This window comes from Brassica napus, chromosome C6 (assembly GCF_020379485.1).
Source record: "Brassica napus cultivar Da-Ae chromosome C6, Da-Ae, whole genome shotgun sequence".
NCBI lineage: Eukaryota > Viridiplantae > Streptophyta > Magnoliopsida > Brassicales > Brassicaceae > Brassica > Brassica napus.
In genome coordinates this window covers 26,168,957-26,182,645 of record NC_063449.1, presented here as the reverse complement: position 1 = coordinate 26,182,645, position 13,689 = coordinate 26,168,957, and the positions used below count along the sequence as shown (strand labels likewise).

Here is a 13,689-nt window from a genome sequence, read left to right as displayed (position 1 = left end):
CATAAATTATTTTATAATTAACTTTTTAGTTTAAACTAATTTTCTAAAACTTACAAAATAAAAATTTCAAATTATGTTTTACGGACTACAGATTTCATGTTCTACGGAAAATGACTTAGTGGAAATTGAAATCCACGTTTTGTTATTCAATACAATTCGATTAGAATAATTAATCTACTTTTTTCATAGTTATCTAAGTATTGTTGGAATACACATTCTACGCTTAACCTATCACTATAAATTTTGAAGAATAAGCAATGTACAAAAGATTCAAAAGCCTAATATTAATATTAGTGGAATAGATTTCAAACTGTTTGTCTTCTTTCTATGCTTAATAGAATATGTATTATGTGGATAATTCTGAACAAACCTGCGAAAATATGGAAAATGCAGTTATGAAAATATCTGCATATCTTTTGTATTTCCATATATGGAAAAGATATTTTCTTAACAAAAAAAAACAAACAATAGACCACTAATTCTCAAATTTTCATTTCCATATTTAACTCCATTTGTCTTGTTGTCTGAGCTGCCTCGAAATGCCCAAGTGCGTCTAGACCTCATAGGGACGAAAGTAAAGAGATTAGCAAGCATGAATGGATAGTAGTCATCTCTACTGTTTTTGTTTTTGTTTTGTTTAATGTGGATTGTGTTTTTGGAGTTGCATAATTCATATGGCCATAATTATAATTAAGCGTTGGTATTGAATATTGGTTTGGAGTAAATCTAATTGTACCCAATAAACATGCTATTTTGAGCCTTTAAAAAGCCAAAGGCCCAAATAGTATATGCAAATGACTTGTCTTTCCCTTTTTCTGTTTCAGTTCAATTTGATTGATACCCACGACCACCACAAACACTTGGTCTGAAACTAAAGTGAAAAGGCAGCTCAGACAACAAGACAAATGGAGTTTCTCATCATCATCTTCTTCCTCGTCTCTCTCCCTATCTTCATCTTCTTCATCTTCCCAAGGAAACCTTCCTCACATATCGGTTTCAAATCCTACCCCATTGTCGGAAGCTTACCTGGATTGGTCAAAAACCGTCCCCGTTTCCTCGATTGGACGGTAGAGATTCTGTCCGGATGTCCGACACAGACAGCTGTTTTCCGGCGACCAGGGAACAGACAGTTCGTCATGACAGCGAATCCAGCAAACGTCGAGTTCATGCTCAAGACGAAGTTCGATAGCTTCCCTAAAGGCGAGCGGTTCATCTCGCTTCTTGAGGATTTACTTGGCCGCGGGATTTTCAACTCCGACGGCGAGATGTGGTGGAAACAGAGGAAGACGGCAAGCTACGAATTCAGTACTAGGTCTCTCCGTGACTTCGTTATGACCAACGCCACCGTCGAAATCAACACCAGGTCTATAATGAAAAGTTATTTATTTAATTTTAATCTAAAAATTAAACATAAACTATTTTTCTTTAAACAATGTCGGATAATTCCAATTAACTTGAGAAGCAAGTTAATTCATTAAAGTGAAGTTTGATGGGTTAAGGAAAAAAGAAAACATATCGAGCTTAGGAATGTTTCCATATTATTATTAGGAAAAGATGTAGCTTCGCTCTTAGGAAAAGATGTAACTTATTTCTATATAAAGAGTTCTCATGGAGAGATATTCCATTAAGAGAAACACATAGAAATGTTTAGTTTTGAGAGAGTTTCTAAATCTAATAAGAAGAGAAGTTCTTATAATCTTTGTGTTTGTACAACTTTAATTGGTATCAGAGCTCCAGGTTTCGAAGGTCGTTTACAAGAGGAGTTGTAACTTCGATCAAAACATGGGAGACGATTTTCAAGCACGTGATAAAGGTCTTGAGATGAAGAAGGACATACGATGTCCGATGCTAACATCGACCAACTACACCGTATGGTCGATGCAAATGAAAGTGATGCTTCGTTTATACGAAGTTTGGGATACAATTGATCCAGGGAGTAACGATGCAAAGAAGAACAATATGGCGATTGCTCTAATCTTTCAATCAGTCCCGGAGGCGCTAATACTTCAGATTGGAGAACATGATACATCGAAAAAGATTTGGGAAGCTATCAAATCACGTAACGTAGGTGCTGATCGCGTGAGAGAAGCAAGGTTACAAACTTTGATGTCTGAGTTCGACAAACTGAAGATGACAGACACAGACACGGTGGATGACTACGCAGGAAAACTTTCAGGCTTAGCATCGAGAGCAGCCACGTTAGGAGAGATAATGGAAGCATCAAAGCTGGTAAAGAAGTTTCTGAAGGGACTTCCAAGAACGAAGTTCATTCACATCGTAGCTTCGTTAGAACAAGTGTTGGATCTAAATTCAACGGGATTCGAAGACATTGTTGGGAGATTGAAGGCTTTCGAAAAACGCATCAAAGAAGAAACCCAAGATGAAGATCAATCGAAGCTAATGTTTGTAAAGAATGATGCACAAGGTCGTGGAGGCCATAGCAACTCGCGAGGAAGAGGCAGAGGTAGAGGTTATGATGGAAGAGGAAGAGGACGAGGAAGGTCTAATGGTTCTGATGGTCATAACAAAGGAGGAGAAGCTTCGGACAAGACCAAGAAGGACTACTCTAAGGTTAGATGTTGGCGATGCGACAAGATGGGGCACTTCGTGTCACAATGTCCTACACGACCAAGAGAAGAAGCTAACCTAACGGAAACACAAGAAGCAGATGCATTATATATGCATGAAGTAGTATTCCTCAACGAAGAGAGAGTGTTTCCTAAGAGGTTTGATGAATGCGATGGAAATACGAGTATATGGTACCTTGACAATGGTGCAAGTAACCATATGACAGGCAAGAGAGAGTTCTTCTCAAACCTAGATGAGAGCATCAAAGGCAAAGTCAAATTCGGTAATGGATCAAACGTCGAGATTGTCGGGAATGGTTCGATCACGTTCATCGGAAAAACAGGGGAGAGAAGAGCACTCAAAGATATCTACTACATCCCAAGTCTTAAACACAATATCATAAGTCTTGGACAAGCAACCGAGATGGGTTGTGAGGTTAATATGAAAGAAGACTTACTGATGCTGAAAGATCCCCGTGGAAGGCTATTAGTACAAGTCGCAAGGCAACCAAACCGATTGTACAAGACGCCAATGGAGGTTGAATATCCGAAGTGTCTTCAAATACAAGAAACTGATGTTACATGGACATGGCATGCACGGCTAGGACATGTGAACTTTGGAGTCATGAAGAATATGGTAGACAAGGAAATGGTAGTAGGGATGCCTCAGGTGATACACGAGAAAGATGTGTGCCGCGCCTGCTTAGTTGGGAAGCAAACTCGGAAGTCTTTCCCGCCTAAAGCAAAGTATCGAGCATCACACGCATTGGAGTTGGTACATGGTGACTTGTGCGGTCTGATATCACCATCAACACCAGCAAACAATAGATATGTATTTGTCTTAATTGATGATTACTCAGGATATATGTGGACGATGCTGCTAAGAGAGAAGAGTGAAGCGTTCGATCGGTTCAAAAAGTTCAAGGAGTACATGGAGAATCAAACGAAGCTGCAACTCAAGATTTTTCGCACCGATAGAGGAGGAGAGTTCACATCTTATGAGTTCATTCGTTTTTGTGAAGAAAACGGTGTAACTAGACATCTCACCGCACCGTATACACCGCAACAAAGCGGTGGGGTTGAGAGAAGAAATAGAACACTAATGGAGATGACTAGAAGTTTGATGAAAGCTATGAAGATACCTAATCAGCTATGGGGAGAAGCAGTACGTCATTCAACGTATCTCATAAACCGCATTGCTACAAAGGCTTTGGAAGACAAGGCTCCATACGAAAGCTTGTATGTTAAGAAACCGAACATTGAGCATCTAAGGGTCTTTGGATGTGTAGCTTTTGCAAAAATCAACAGTCCTCATCTCAAGAAGCTGGATGATCGATCAAGGATGGTGATCAACCTAGGCACAGAGCCCGGCTCAAAAGCTTACAGACTCTATGATCCGGTCGCGAAGAAGATAGTTGTTAGTAGAGATGTAATCTTTGACGAGAAGAAAAGTTGGGATTGGTCCACACTATCAACAAACGTAGACGAAGAACCAGGATCATTCAAGCTTCCTCATATTGATGTTACAGAAGAAGGAGATGGTGATGAGCATCAAGATCACCAACACCACGAAGAGCAAAACAATAATGAAGAAGAAGAAGCTGTAGACGCAGATGAACAAGAGCAAGTAGTAGAGAACAACGATAGAAACCAAGACCCGCATGTAACATCAAGATATGGTCGTAACATCAGAAAACCAAAGCGGTTCGATGATTACATCCTACTCGCTGAAGTTGAAAGTGGCAGACTCTTGCTCACCATCGATGGTGAACCAGAAAGTTACATCGAAGCTACAGTAATACAAGCTTGGATCGATGCAATGAAGGCAGAGATCAAATCTATCATCAAAAACAAAACCTGGAAGCTCGTCAAGAAGCCGGGAGGTATGAAACCGATAGGTTTGAAGTGGATCTATAAGATCAAGAGGAATGCAGATGGAACGGTGATCAAATACAAAGCAAGGCTAGTTGCAAAAGGTTATGTGCAACAACAAGGCATAGACTTCGACGAAGTATTTGCACCAGTTGCTCGGATAGAAACCATACGACTACTCTTGGCGTTAGCAGCAACTAATGGATGAGAGATCCATCACTTAGATGTGAAAACTACGTTCCTGAATGGAGACTTAAATGAGGATGTATACGTTACTCAACCAGAAGGCTTTGTGGAGAAATGAAAGGAGGATCATGTGTACAAACTTAGCAAAGCACTATACGGTTTGTGTCAAGCTCCGAGAGCTTGGAACATCAAACTCGATCGTGTTCTCAAGGAGATGGAGTTCACGAAGTGCACCAAGGAACCTGCGGTATATCAAAAGAAACAGAAGGGGGAGCTTCTGATCATAGCTATATATGTTGATGACTTGTTTGTAACAGCGACTTCACTCAACGTTATCAAGCAATTCAAAGATGATATGTCAAGAAGATTTGAGATGTCAGACCTCGGGAAGCTTACATACTATCTTGGTATAGAAGTAACGCAAGGAGCTGATGGCATTCACATCAAACAAGAAGGATACGCGCAAGGTATACTTGTCAAGACGAAGATGGAGTCATGTAACTATACTCATGTTCCGATGCACACGAGTTTGAAAGTATCAAAGGCAGAGGAGGAGCCTGAGATTGATGCAACATCGTATCGAAGCATCATAGGATGCTTAAGGTATCTTCTTCATACACGACCGGACTTGGCGTTTTCGGTTGGTGTATTAAGTAGATATATGCAGAGTCCAAGAGAGAGTCATGGAGAAGCAGTTAAGCATCTAATACGATACATAAAGGGCACTACAGAGTATGGTCTCTTCTTCAAACGGGATGGAACAACGGAGATTACAGGTTACAGTGACAGCAGCCATAACATAGACGTTGATGATGGAAGAAGCACTACAGGGTTTATGTTCTACCTAAGAACATCGCCGATCATGTGGACATCGTGCAAGCAACCCACAGTGGCACTCTCTTCATGTGAGGCGGAGTTCATGGCAGCTACGGAAGCTGCAAAACAAGCAATTTGGTTAAAGGAGTTGATGGTCGAGATCATGAACAAAGAAGACAAGAAGGTCGTGTTGAAGATTGACAACAAGTCAGCGATAGCCCTCACCAAGAACCCGGTGTTTCACGGTAGAAGCAAACACATACTCTCGAAGTACCATTTCATTCGAGAATGTGTGGAGTTCGACTTTATCGAAGTGAAGCACGTACCTGGAGTGGAACAGAAGGCAGACATACTCACTAAGCCATTGGCAAGGATCAAGTTCGAAGCAATGCGCAAGTTCATCGGAGTTAAGAAGATCAACATACCTAAGATTCAAGTTGGAATTAAGGGGGAGAGTGTTGGATAATTCCAATTAACTTGAGGAGCAAGTTAACTCATTAAAGTGAAGTTTGATGGGTTAAGGAAAATGAAAAACATATCGAGCTTAGGAATGTTTCCATATTATTATTAGGAAAAGATATAGCTTCGCTCTTAGGAAATGACGTAGCTTCTTCCTATATAAAAAGTTCTCATGGAGAGATGTTCCATTAAGAGAAACACATAGAAAAATTTAGTTTTGAGAGAGTTTCTAAATCTAATAAGAAGAGAAGTTCTTATAATCTTTGTGTTTGTGCAACTTTAAACAAAATCTTAACTTAAATTATTCTTAAAATATTTAGTAACTATTTTAAATTACTATAAGTAAGAAGATTATTTTAATATTTATTATATAATATATATATATATATATATATATATAATTATAACATTTTAAAAACTATTAATTTTGTCATTTTTTTTTTATATTTTGCATTAACATTTTATTGTTATATATATATTTTTTTTAAATAAGTCCCCTCATGTGCTAAAACTTTCTCCGATATAGGCTTGTTCCGGTGTTATCCACGGCGGTAACCGCCGGAAAATCGATAGACCTACAAGATATATTGGAACGTTTTGCGTTTGATAACATCTGCAAGTTAGCATTCAACGTCGATGCCGCTTGCCTGGGAGACGGCGGAGCAGACGGTGTAGAGTTCATGAGAGCCTTCGATACGGCGGCCACAATCATCTCGGAAAGGTTTCAATCCGTTACCCCGTATTCATGGAAGATCAAGAAGAAACTTGACATAGGATCGCAGAAGCTTCTGAGAGAATCAATCGTGACCGTCCATAAATTCGCAGACGGTATCGTGCGTCACACGATTGATCAAGCTAGGTCAAGTAACAACATGAACGAGGATTTGCTTTCAAGGTTCATCAACATCGAAGAAATGAATTCGCCGGAGCTTCTGCGTGACATTGTCATCAGTTTCATACTTGCGGGACGAGACACAACATCCTCTGCTTTGAGCTGGTTCTTCTGGTTGCTCTCTAAGCATCCAGAAGTTGAAAACAAAATCATACAAGAGCTGAACTCGGTTAGGGAAAGAACAGGGAAGCGAATCGGTGAAGTTTACGGGTACGAGGAGCTTAAACTGATGAACTATCTGCACGCAGCGATAACCGAATCTCTTAGGTTATATCCTCCTGTGCCAGTGGAAATTATGAGTTGTGTTGAGGACAATGTATTGCCTGATGGGACATTTGTAGGGAAAGCTTGGGGAACAAGTTACAACGCGTACGCGATGGGGAGGATGGAGAGTATCTGGGGGAAGGGTTGTGATAGGTTTGATCCAGCGAGGTGGATTGATGAAACAAATGGTGGGTTTAGAGGTGAGAATCCTTACAAGTTTCCGGTGTTTCATGCAGGACCAAGGATGTGTTTAGGTAAAGAGATGGCTTATATTCAAATGAAATCGATAGTTGCTGCTGTGCTTGACAGGTTTGTTGTTGAGGTTCCGGGGAAGAAGGAACGTCCTGAGATTCTGTTATCTATGACACTTAGAATCAAAGGTGGTTTGTTTGTGAGGATACATGAAAGAACCTGAGTTACTTGTTTGACAAGTTTGGTTTGGTCTATGCTTTTATAATGTCTATGTTTTAATTACTCTTTGGTACGGTTGCTTGACGCTGGTCATAAGCAAATTGTGTGGACCGAAGACTCTCTTGTCTTCCAAATTGCCTTATCCAAATGTGATATTACCAAAACCAGAAACTTTCAACCTCTCAAAACAAAAGGACAAATCATGGAAAACGTTAAAAAATTGGGTTTCTACTAAACTCATTGTAAATCACTTAATTTTACATCTATTTTAAAATCAGAAAGTTTATGAAACAGTTCCAAACAAAAAAAAGTTTATAAATATCAAAAAAATATGTTAGTCCTAATGACAAGACATTAAGAGACTATAATAGATAATTAAAAACAATCTTGGTAGATTGCTTCTCCTAGAGATTGAACAGAGTATACAGAGTGTTTGCATTTGCATATTGTAACACCAATTTTGTTAAACGTATCCACTACTAGTGCCAATGTTCATTTAGGGGACGTGTACCAAAGTGTTTCTGTTTGATGTCTCCTCAAGCTCTGGTCCTCTGGAGCCATCATGTCTGCCTCTCCAGCTACTAGCAGCATACAGACAAGGGAAAGAATAACAGAAGAATTCTCTCTGGTGGTCTTCCAATATCTGATTCTAATCTAACTAAAGATCAAAACAGCTCTAGCAAAGAGAAGCTCAGACGCAACCAAGCCATTTCCATCAATGGTTGTACTTATGCTTGTTGATCCCAGAGAAGACAGTGATGGATGTGAGAACTGATAGAATTAAGAGTGTTTTAGATGAAGAACATGATGAACTTGCAAGAATAGAAGAGAGAGAACCAGAGAAACATAAAATGATTTCCTTGATTCATTTGGAACATGTTACACTCACATTTAAAGGAAAAATACTCAGAATAAGTTGACAATAAGAATGAATAAACTAATACTGCTGAAGTAGGATAAATTTGCACAACAACCGGATGATAGTGACTAATCTGAACTCTCTCTTCCTTAACCAAACATGTGATCTTTTTTTTTTTTTTATAATAAAACCAACCCGTAAGGGAATACTGGAACAGGCTTCCGGCTAACCGAAAGAGAAACAATGAAACTCCAAAATAGATTAGGCTTATCTATAAGACCAAGGAAAAGTAAACCAAAAACACAATGGGAGGGAAAGATTCTCGGCTCAATGTACCGTGCCCGGTCACATGCTGTGGTTAAAATAGCGCCTCAGAGCATGAGGCGAGGAAGAGGTCAATCTCGCCTCTAGCTATAGCGATCGCCTAGGCTCGCCTTGAGGATTTGACGCACCACCTACACAATACAAGCAAGATTAGTAGTTATCTGTTCATATTTATACATTCATGTTTATCCTAAACCATTAAAATTAAAAATAATCATATCTGTATAAAACTAAACATAAAACATGCAATTAAACGTTCAAATCTTATAGAAAAAATAACTGAGTAAAAAAAAACGTCATCATAAAACTCAGAAACAAACAGAAACAAACAGAACTTCAGTCTTCAAAACAAAGTCATAAAAATAAACTCAGAAACAAATAAACTCAGAAACAAACTTCAAATCTGAAAGTCCAACTCCTGAAAGTTCTCGTACTGATTGTACTGATCCTCTTCCGCTAACACATTCCCCACATCTCCAACATCTTCTTCAATTTCATTCTCATCATCCTCATCAATCAACACCAATGGAGATGATGATGATGATGGCCTTTGGGAAGCTCTTTGGCTTGGAGTTGAGCTTGCAGCTGAATTCTTTCCTTTTTCACTCCTACTTAAAGATCCTCTAGTAGGGTAACTAGGCTCCTCAGCTCCAGAAGCTCTGCTAACCATTTCCCATGTGAGATCATCATCTCCATACACTAGATCAACATGCTCATCAGAATCATCTCCTTCCATTCTTCCTACTAGCCACTCGTTACAGTCATCAATTTCATCTAAAAGGACAGGATCAATCGTGTCTTTCAAATCGTAACGGCGTTTCAGAGCTCGGTTGTACTTAACAAAGACCATGCTGTTCAACCGTTCTTGAGTCAAACGATTCCTTTTCTTAGTATGGAGATGCTGAAACACGCTCCAATTCCTCTCACAACCGGTTGCACTACACGTGAGACTAAGAACCTTAACCGCAAAGTCCCGAAGTGTTGGAGTAGATGCTCCATAAGACCACCACCACTCTGCTGGCGCCTTTGTTGCCCTTTGTCTTATCGCCATGGGATGGCCAAACAGTCCAGAAGCATTCTTAAATTGTTCTAGCTCCTTAAGTATCACATCTTGAGTTGTAACTTTAGGAACCAGCCTCCCAATGGCGTCGTATAAACCTTTCATAACTTCTTCACAATTCACCTCAGGTCCTTTGTACTGAAATTCAGGATTCAGAAAGTGACCAGCAGCATGCAACGGCTGGTGGAGTTGACAGTTCCATCGCTCATCTATTATTTCAAAGACACGCTGGTACTGATCTTCTCTATGGTTGAAGGTTTGTGCAATGGTTTCCTTAGCCCTGTCCATTGCTTCATAAATGTACCCCATAGCTGGTTTTTTCTCTCCATCTACCAGTCGAAGAACTTTAACTAACGGGGTAGTCAAGCCTAGTGCATAAAGAATATTTCTCCAGAAGCTGTCCTGCATAATAATCTGCTTCACCTTCTTTGCTCCTAATTCCTTTGACCACTTTGAATCAATCCACTCTTGAGAATTTACAAACTTCCTCAAGTTGTTCTTCTGGCGGTAGTACGATGAAAGTGTGATGAATGACGTTGCAAACCGAGTGACTGCTGGTCTATGTAAATTTCCACCGCCTGTGAATCTTCTCATCGTATTTACCATAGTCGGACGAGTGTAGATGTAGCCATTCATGAAGATGCTGCTTTTTATTGCAGCTTTAATTGAAGGAATCTGACCTATATCTTCTAGCATGAGATCAAGGCAGTGTGCTGCACAAGGAGACCAATATAGATGTGGTCTCTTAGCCATTAGAAGTTTCCCTGCGAATAAGCAAAATATTATCAGATTAGCAACAAGAGAACTAAAAAACAGAAACTATAAGATTGAATAGAAATAAAAACATACCAGCTTTAATATAATTTGAGGCATTGTCAGTAACAAGTTGGACGACGTTAGACTCTCCAACTTCATCCACCACATTGTCAAGCATGTTAAAGAGCAGATTTGCATCTTTCACAACCTCTGAAACATCAACTGATTTCAGAAAAACAGATCCTTTTGGAGAGTTGACAAGGAAGTTGATGATGTCTTTTTGAACCACTGAATCGCGCCATCCGTCCGACATGATTGAACAACCTTTAGCAACCCAATCAGCTTTGTATTCCACCAACTGTTTCTCAGCTTCTTCCACTTCTTTTTTCAAGAGAGGCACTCGCAGTTCATACATGCTTGGTGGTTTAAAACCAGAACCATATTGCCCTATAAGCTCACACACCTCTTTGAAACTGTCATAAGTAATAGCATAGAAAGGAATTCCAGCATCTATGAACCATCTCTCAATAGCTCTACAAGCTTTGTCTCTACTTTCTTTATCAGATACTCCTCCAAAAACTTCTTTTCTATCTTTTCTTCCTTTCAAGACATCAGGGGGAGTTGGAGCAACAAACCTGTCCATAGGACCCTTACGCTTCTTCAAGTTAGGCTGAGTTGGGTAAACGTCATCTTCTTCATCATCATAACCAAAGGCTGGTTCCATCATTCGGACACTGGCTTTGGCTTTCACTGCATCTTGCTTGCCTTTCAAGAAAGTTTTAACTTCTTCATTCACGTGATCTGGAACCTTGGGACAGAGAGTTACGTCATTGTAGCCTCCAGCCAGATGATGTTTAGCACGTGAGACTCCACCATTTGTGATTTTACCACAAAAGTTACAATGAAAACAGCCATACTTCTTAGGATCAGGTGTTGCATATTTGTGTGCTGGATCAAGTTGTTTAGAAGGAGTTGACATGGTGATAAGAGAAGAGTGGGAGATTAGGAGAAAGAGAGCAGAAAGAAGAAGCAGAAGATTTAGAGACTCTTGTCTCAGAACAAGACAGACGTAAAAGAAAGAGAAGCGTCAAGCGTGACCATATATCAAAATGTTAAGTCATTAAATTAGATTTTAGGTGAATGTTTTTTTGGAAACATAAAAAGAAACTAAATATTTTATATTAATCATAATTGCTTGTTTTAAGTAGGCAAATAAATTAGAAATAATAATCTTACCGTTAACTACAAGTCGTTGAGGCGTTGAGACGTTGAGGCGTGCAAGGCGTGCAAGGCGTGAAGAGGCGTGCGCCTCATGAATTAGCCTCGCCTCAGGTCCTCAAGGCGAGAAACCCAGTTTTGACCTCGCCTCACGCCTAGGCTCGCCTAGGCGTCGCTATTTTAAACACAGGTCACATGTCCTTGCCAGAGAAACGCGGCCAACGATGCCGACTTAACCGAAATCAAGCCGACCACTGCATCTCTAGTTCCTTCTCTAAACAGCGCCGACACACAGATTAGAGTCTCACCTGAGCTTCTATCAACCACCTGACTGACCTGAGTCCGGGAAATGAAAGAGGATTACACGATCAGGGTTTACCGCCATCCCTAACCAATCCTTTTCCGCCCCTAAAACTCAAGTCAGAACAGGTACATCCCCACCAACCACACTCCGCACCTCAGGGGTTCAAGAAACTCAGCTCCAACGTATTAACTAGGAACTCGCCCGGGACATTCAAGCTCGGTATCCGATAAATACATAACGAAAATATAGAAACACCAAGAGTGAGGGTAGACGACCTAACCAACACGCTGGAGATGCAAGAAGACGGACTCGAGGGACTACACGAGACCACAGCTAGCTCGCCTGAAGTTGACTCTGAGAACCAGAGACCAATTTCTTCACTAACGTCAAGTGATTAACCTGCGACAGAAGGTGAATCCAAACACATAAATACAAGAGCACACTTCAAAAAAGCAAGCCGGCAGCTTCAAAGAAGATCTGGGAACCGGGACACCGGGCAGGGAAGACGGATGAGAGGGAGGTCGACAAGACTGCCCCGGGACGGCCATAGACGACCATACCGGACTGCAAACACTGCAAGACTCCACACGCCAAGGCTTGCAACCCTGGCACGCGCTAGGTCAATCGCTAACCGTAACGCCTGCCGACGAGGAACTGAACACTCCGAAGCACTCAAGGCCATCGGAAGGGAGGCCGTAAACCTCCAAGACTCCAAGGAGGAAAACCGCACCTGACTCCGAGACTTCACCTCCGAAACGCCGACGTTTTCAGATCTGAGAAGATCTAAGCCGGATCTGGAAGGAGGAGCCAATCTCCACCACCACGCGCCGCCGCCTCTACAAGTGGGTTAGGTGAATTTGAAAACTGAAACCCACTTGTGAAAGCCCTAAAAACGCCGACCCTACTCACCCACAGCTGCTACACCAACCTCGTAGTGTCACTAGAGGTAGAAGACGACCACCAGATTCGGCCTAGGTTCCTCCACCGGCAGATCTCGTTTTCCAGAAACACCCACATATCGGAGAGTGAACAGACGGGGGAGTAGGGCAAAGAAAAAGGGAGATAAAGAGTGAAAGACGGAGCCCTCCGGCGGTGAGGAGCGCACAGACGCGCCGGAGGCAGACAAAGGTCGCGAGTTTGTCGAGAGAGACTTTTGTTTTGTTTTGTTTTTTTTTTTTAACCTTCTGTGTGATCTTTTCTTGTCTATAGTCTCCAACAGCTCTTTCTTCATCTTCAAATCTCTATTGGCTTCTGGTTACTCAGACCATATACTTAGACAAGTCTCGTTTAGTTGCTTAGTCTTCATCAGTTCAATTTATTTCTTCTTCATGTCAAACAATGGAGACATCTATGGTACAAAATCACTGTCCCGAGTTTCCATACTAGTTCTTGTTGGAGTTATTCTTGGGTTCACCTCTGAACCAACCAATAGAAAATTGTCATTTTTAAATCTAGTACTTTTTAATTAAGAAAACTAAATAACTTGCAAATTATATTATTTTTTCAAAATAAAATTTAAAAATAAATAAAAATAATATATAAAAAACGAATTCAAAAAAAAAAATGTTGTCAACAAAACACTAAACCCTAAGCTCTAATACTAAACCCTAAACTCAAATCCTAAACCTTAAATCTTTGGGTAAACCCTAAATCCTTGGGTAAACCCCTAAACCCTTGGAAAAACACTAAACATGTTGTCAA

At 40.5% G+C, this 13,689-nt stretch overlaps 2 protein-coding genes and 1 long non-coding RNA gene across 4 annotated transcripts; 2 read left to right on the top strand and 1 right to left on the bottom strand.

The window, feature by feature from the left end:
• The first annotated feature begins 797 nt into the window (after positions 1–797).
• LOC125588913 (cytochrome P450 94B3-like) lies at positions 798–7,703 on the top strand. Its single transcript, XM_048760859.1, has 3 exons — positions 798–1,363; positions 6,427–7,492; positions 7,538–7,703. The coding sequence occupies exons 1-2, from the start codon at positions 906–908 to the stop codon at positions 7,469–7,471; spliced, it is 1,503 nt and encodes a 500-aa protein (XP_048616816.1). The 5' UTR covers positions 798–905; the 3' UTR covers positions 7,472–7,492; positions 7,538–7,703.
• A 534-nt stretch (positions 7,704–8,237) lies between these two features.
• On the top strand, positions 8,238–13,039 carry LOC125588914. The gene is made up of 2 exons (XR_007325107.1): positions 8,238–8,670; positions 11,875–13,039. It is a non-coding gene; the product is annotated as an uncharacterized LOC125588914 (long non-coding RNA).
• LOC106358968 lies at positions 8,895–11,868 on the bottom strand. 2 transcript variants are annotated; one of them, XM_048760858.1, is made up of 3 exons: positions 11,703–11,868; positions 10,560–11,414; positions 8,895–10,474 (listed from the first exon to the last, which is right to left on the bottom strand). In XM_048760858.1, the coding sequence occupies exons 2-3, from the start codon at positions 11,191–11,193 to the stop codon at positions 9,048–9,050; spliced, it is 2,061 nt and encodes a 686-aa protein (XP_048616815.1). In that variant the 5' UTR covers positions 11,194–11,414; positions 11,703–11,868; the 3' UTR covers positions 8,895–9,047. The 2 variants fall into 2 exon arrangements, with proteins under 2 accessions (XP_048616815.1, XP_048616814.1); XM_048760857.1 differs by having other exon boundaries at positions 10,560–11,868.
• Positions 13,040–13,689: the final 650 nt, after the last annotated feature.

Coding starts and splice junctions, on each gene's coding strand:
- LOC125588913 (XM_048760859.1), top strand. CDS start 906: ATGGAGTTTCTCATCATCATCTTCTTCCTCGTCTCTCTCCCTATCTTC. Junction 1,364..6,426: donor ACCGTCGAAATCAACACCAG/GTCTATAATGAA, acceptor TCTCCGATATAG/GCTTGTTCCGGTGTTATCCA.
- LOC106358968 (XM_048760857.1), bottom strand. CDS start 11,445: ATGTCAACTCCTTCTAAACAACTTGATCCAGCACACAAATATGCAACA. Junction 10,475..10,559: donor CTCAAATTATATTAAAGCTG/GTATGTTTTTAT, acceptor GCTTATTCGCAG/GGAAACTTCTAATGGCTAAG.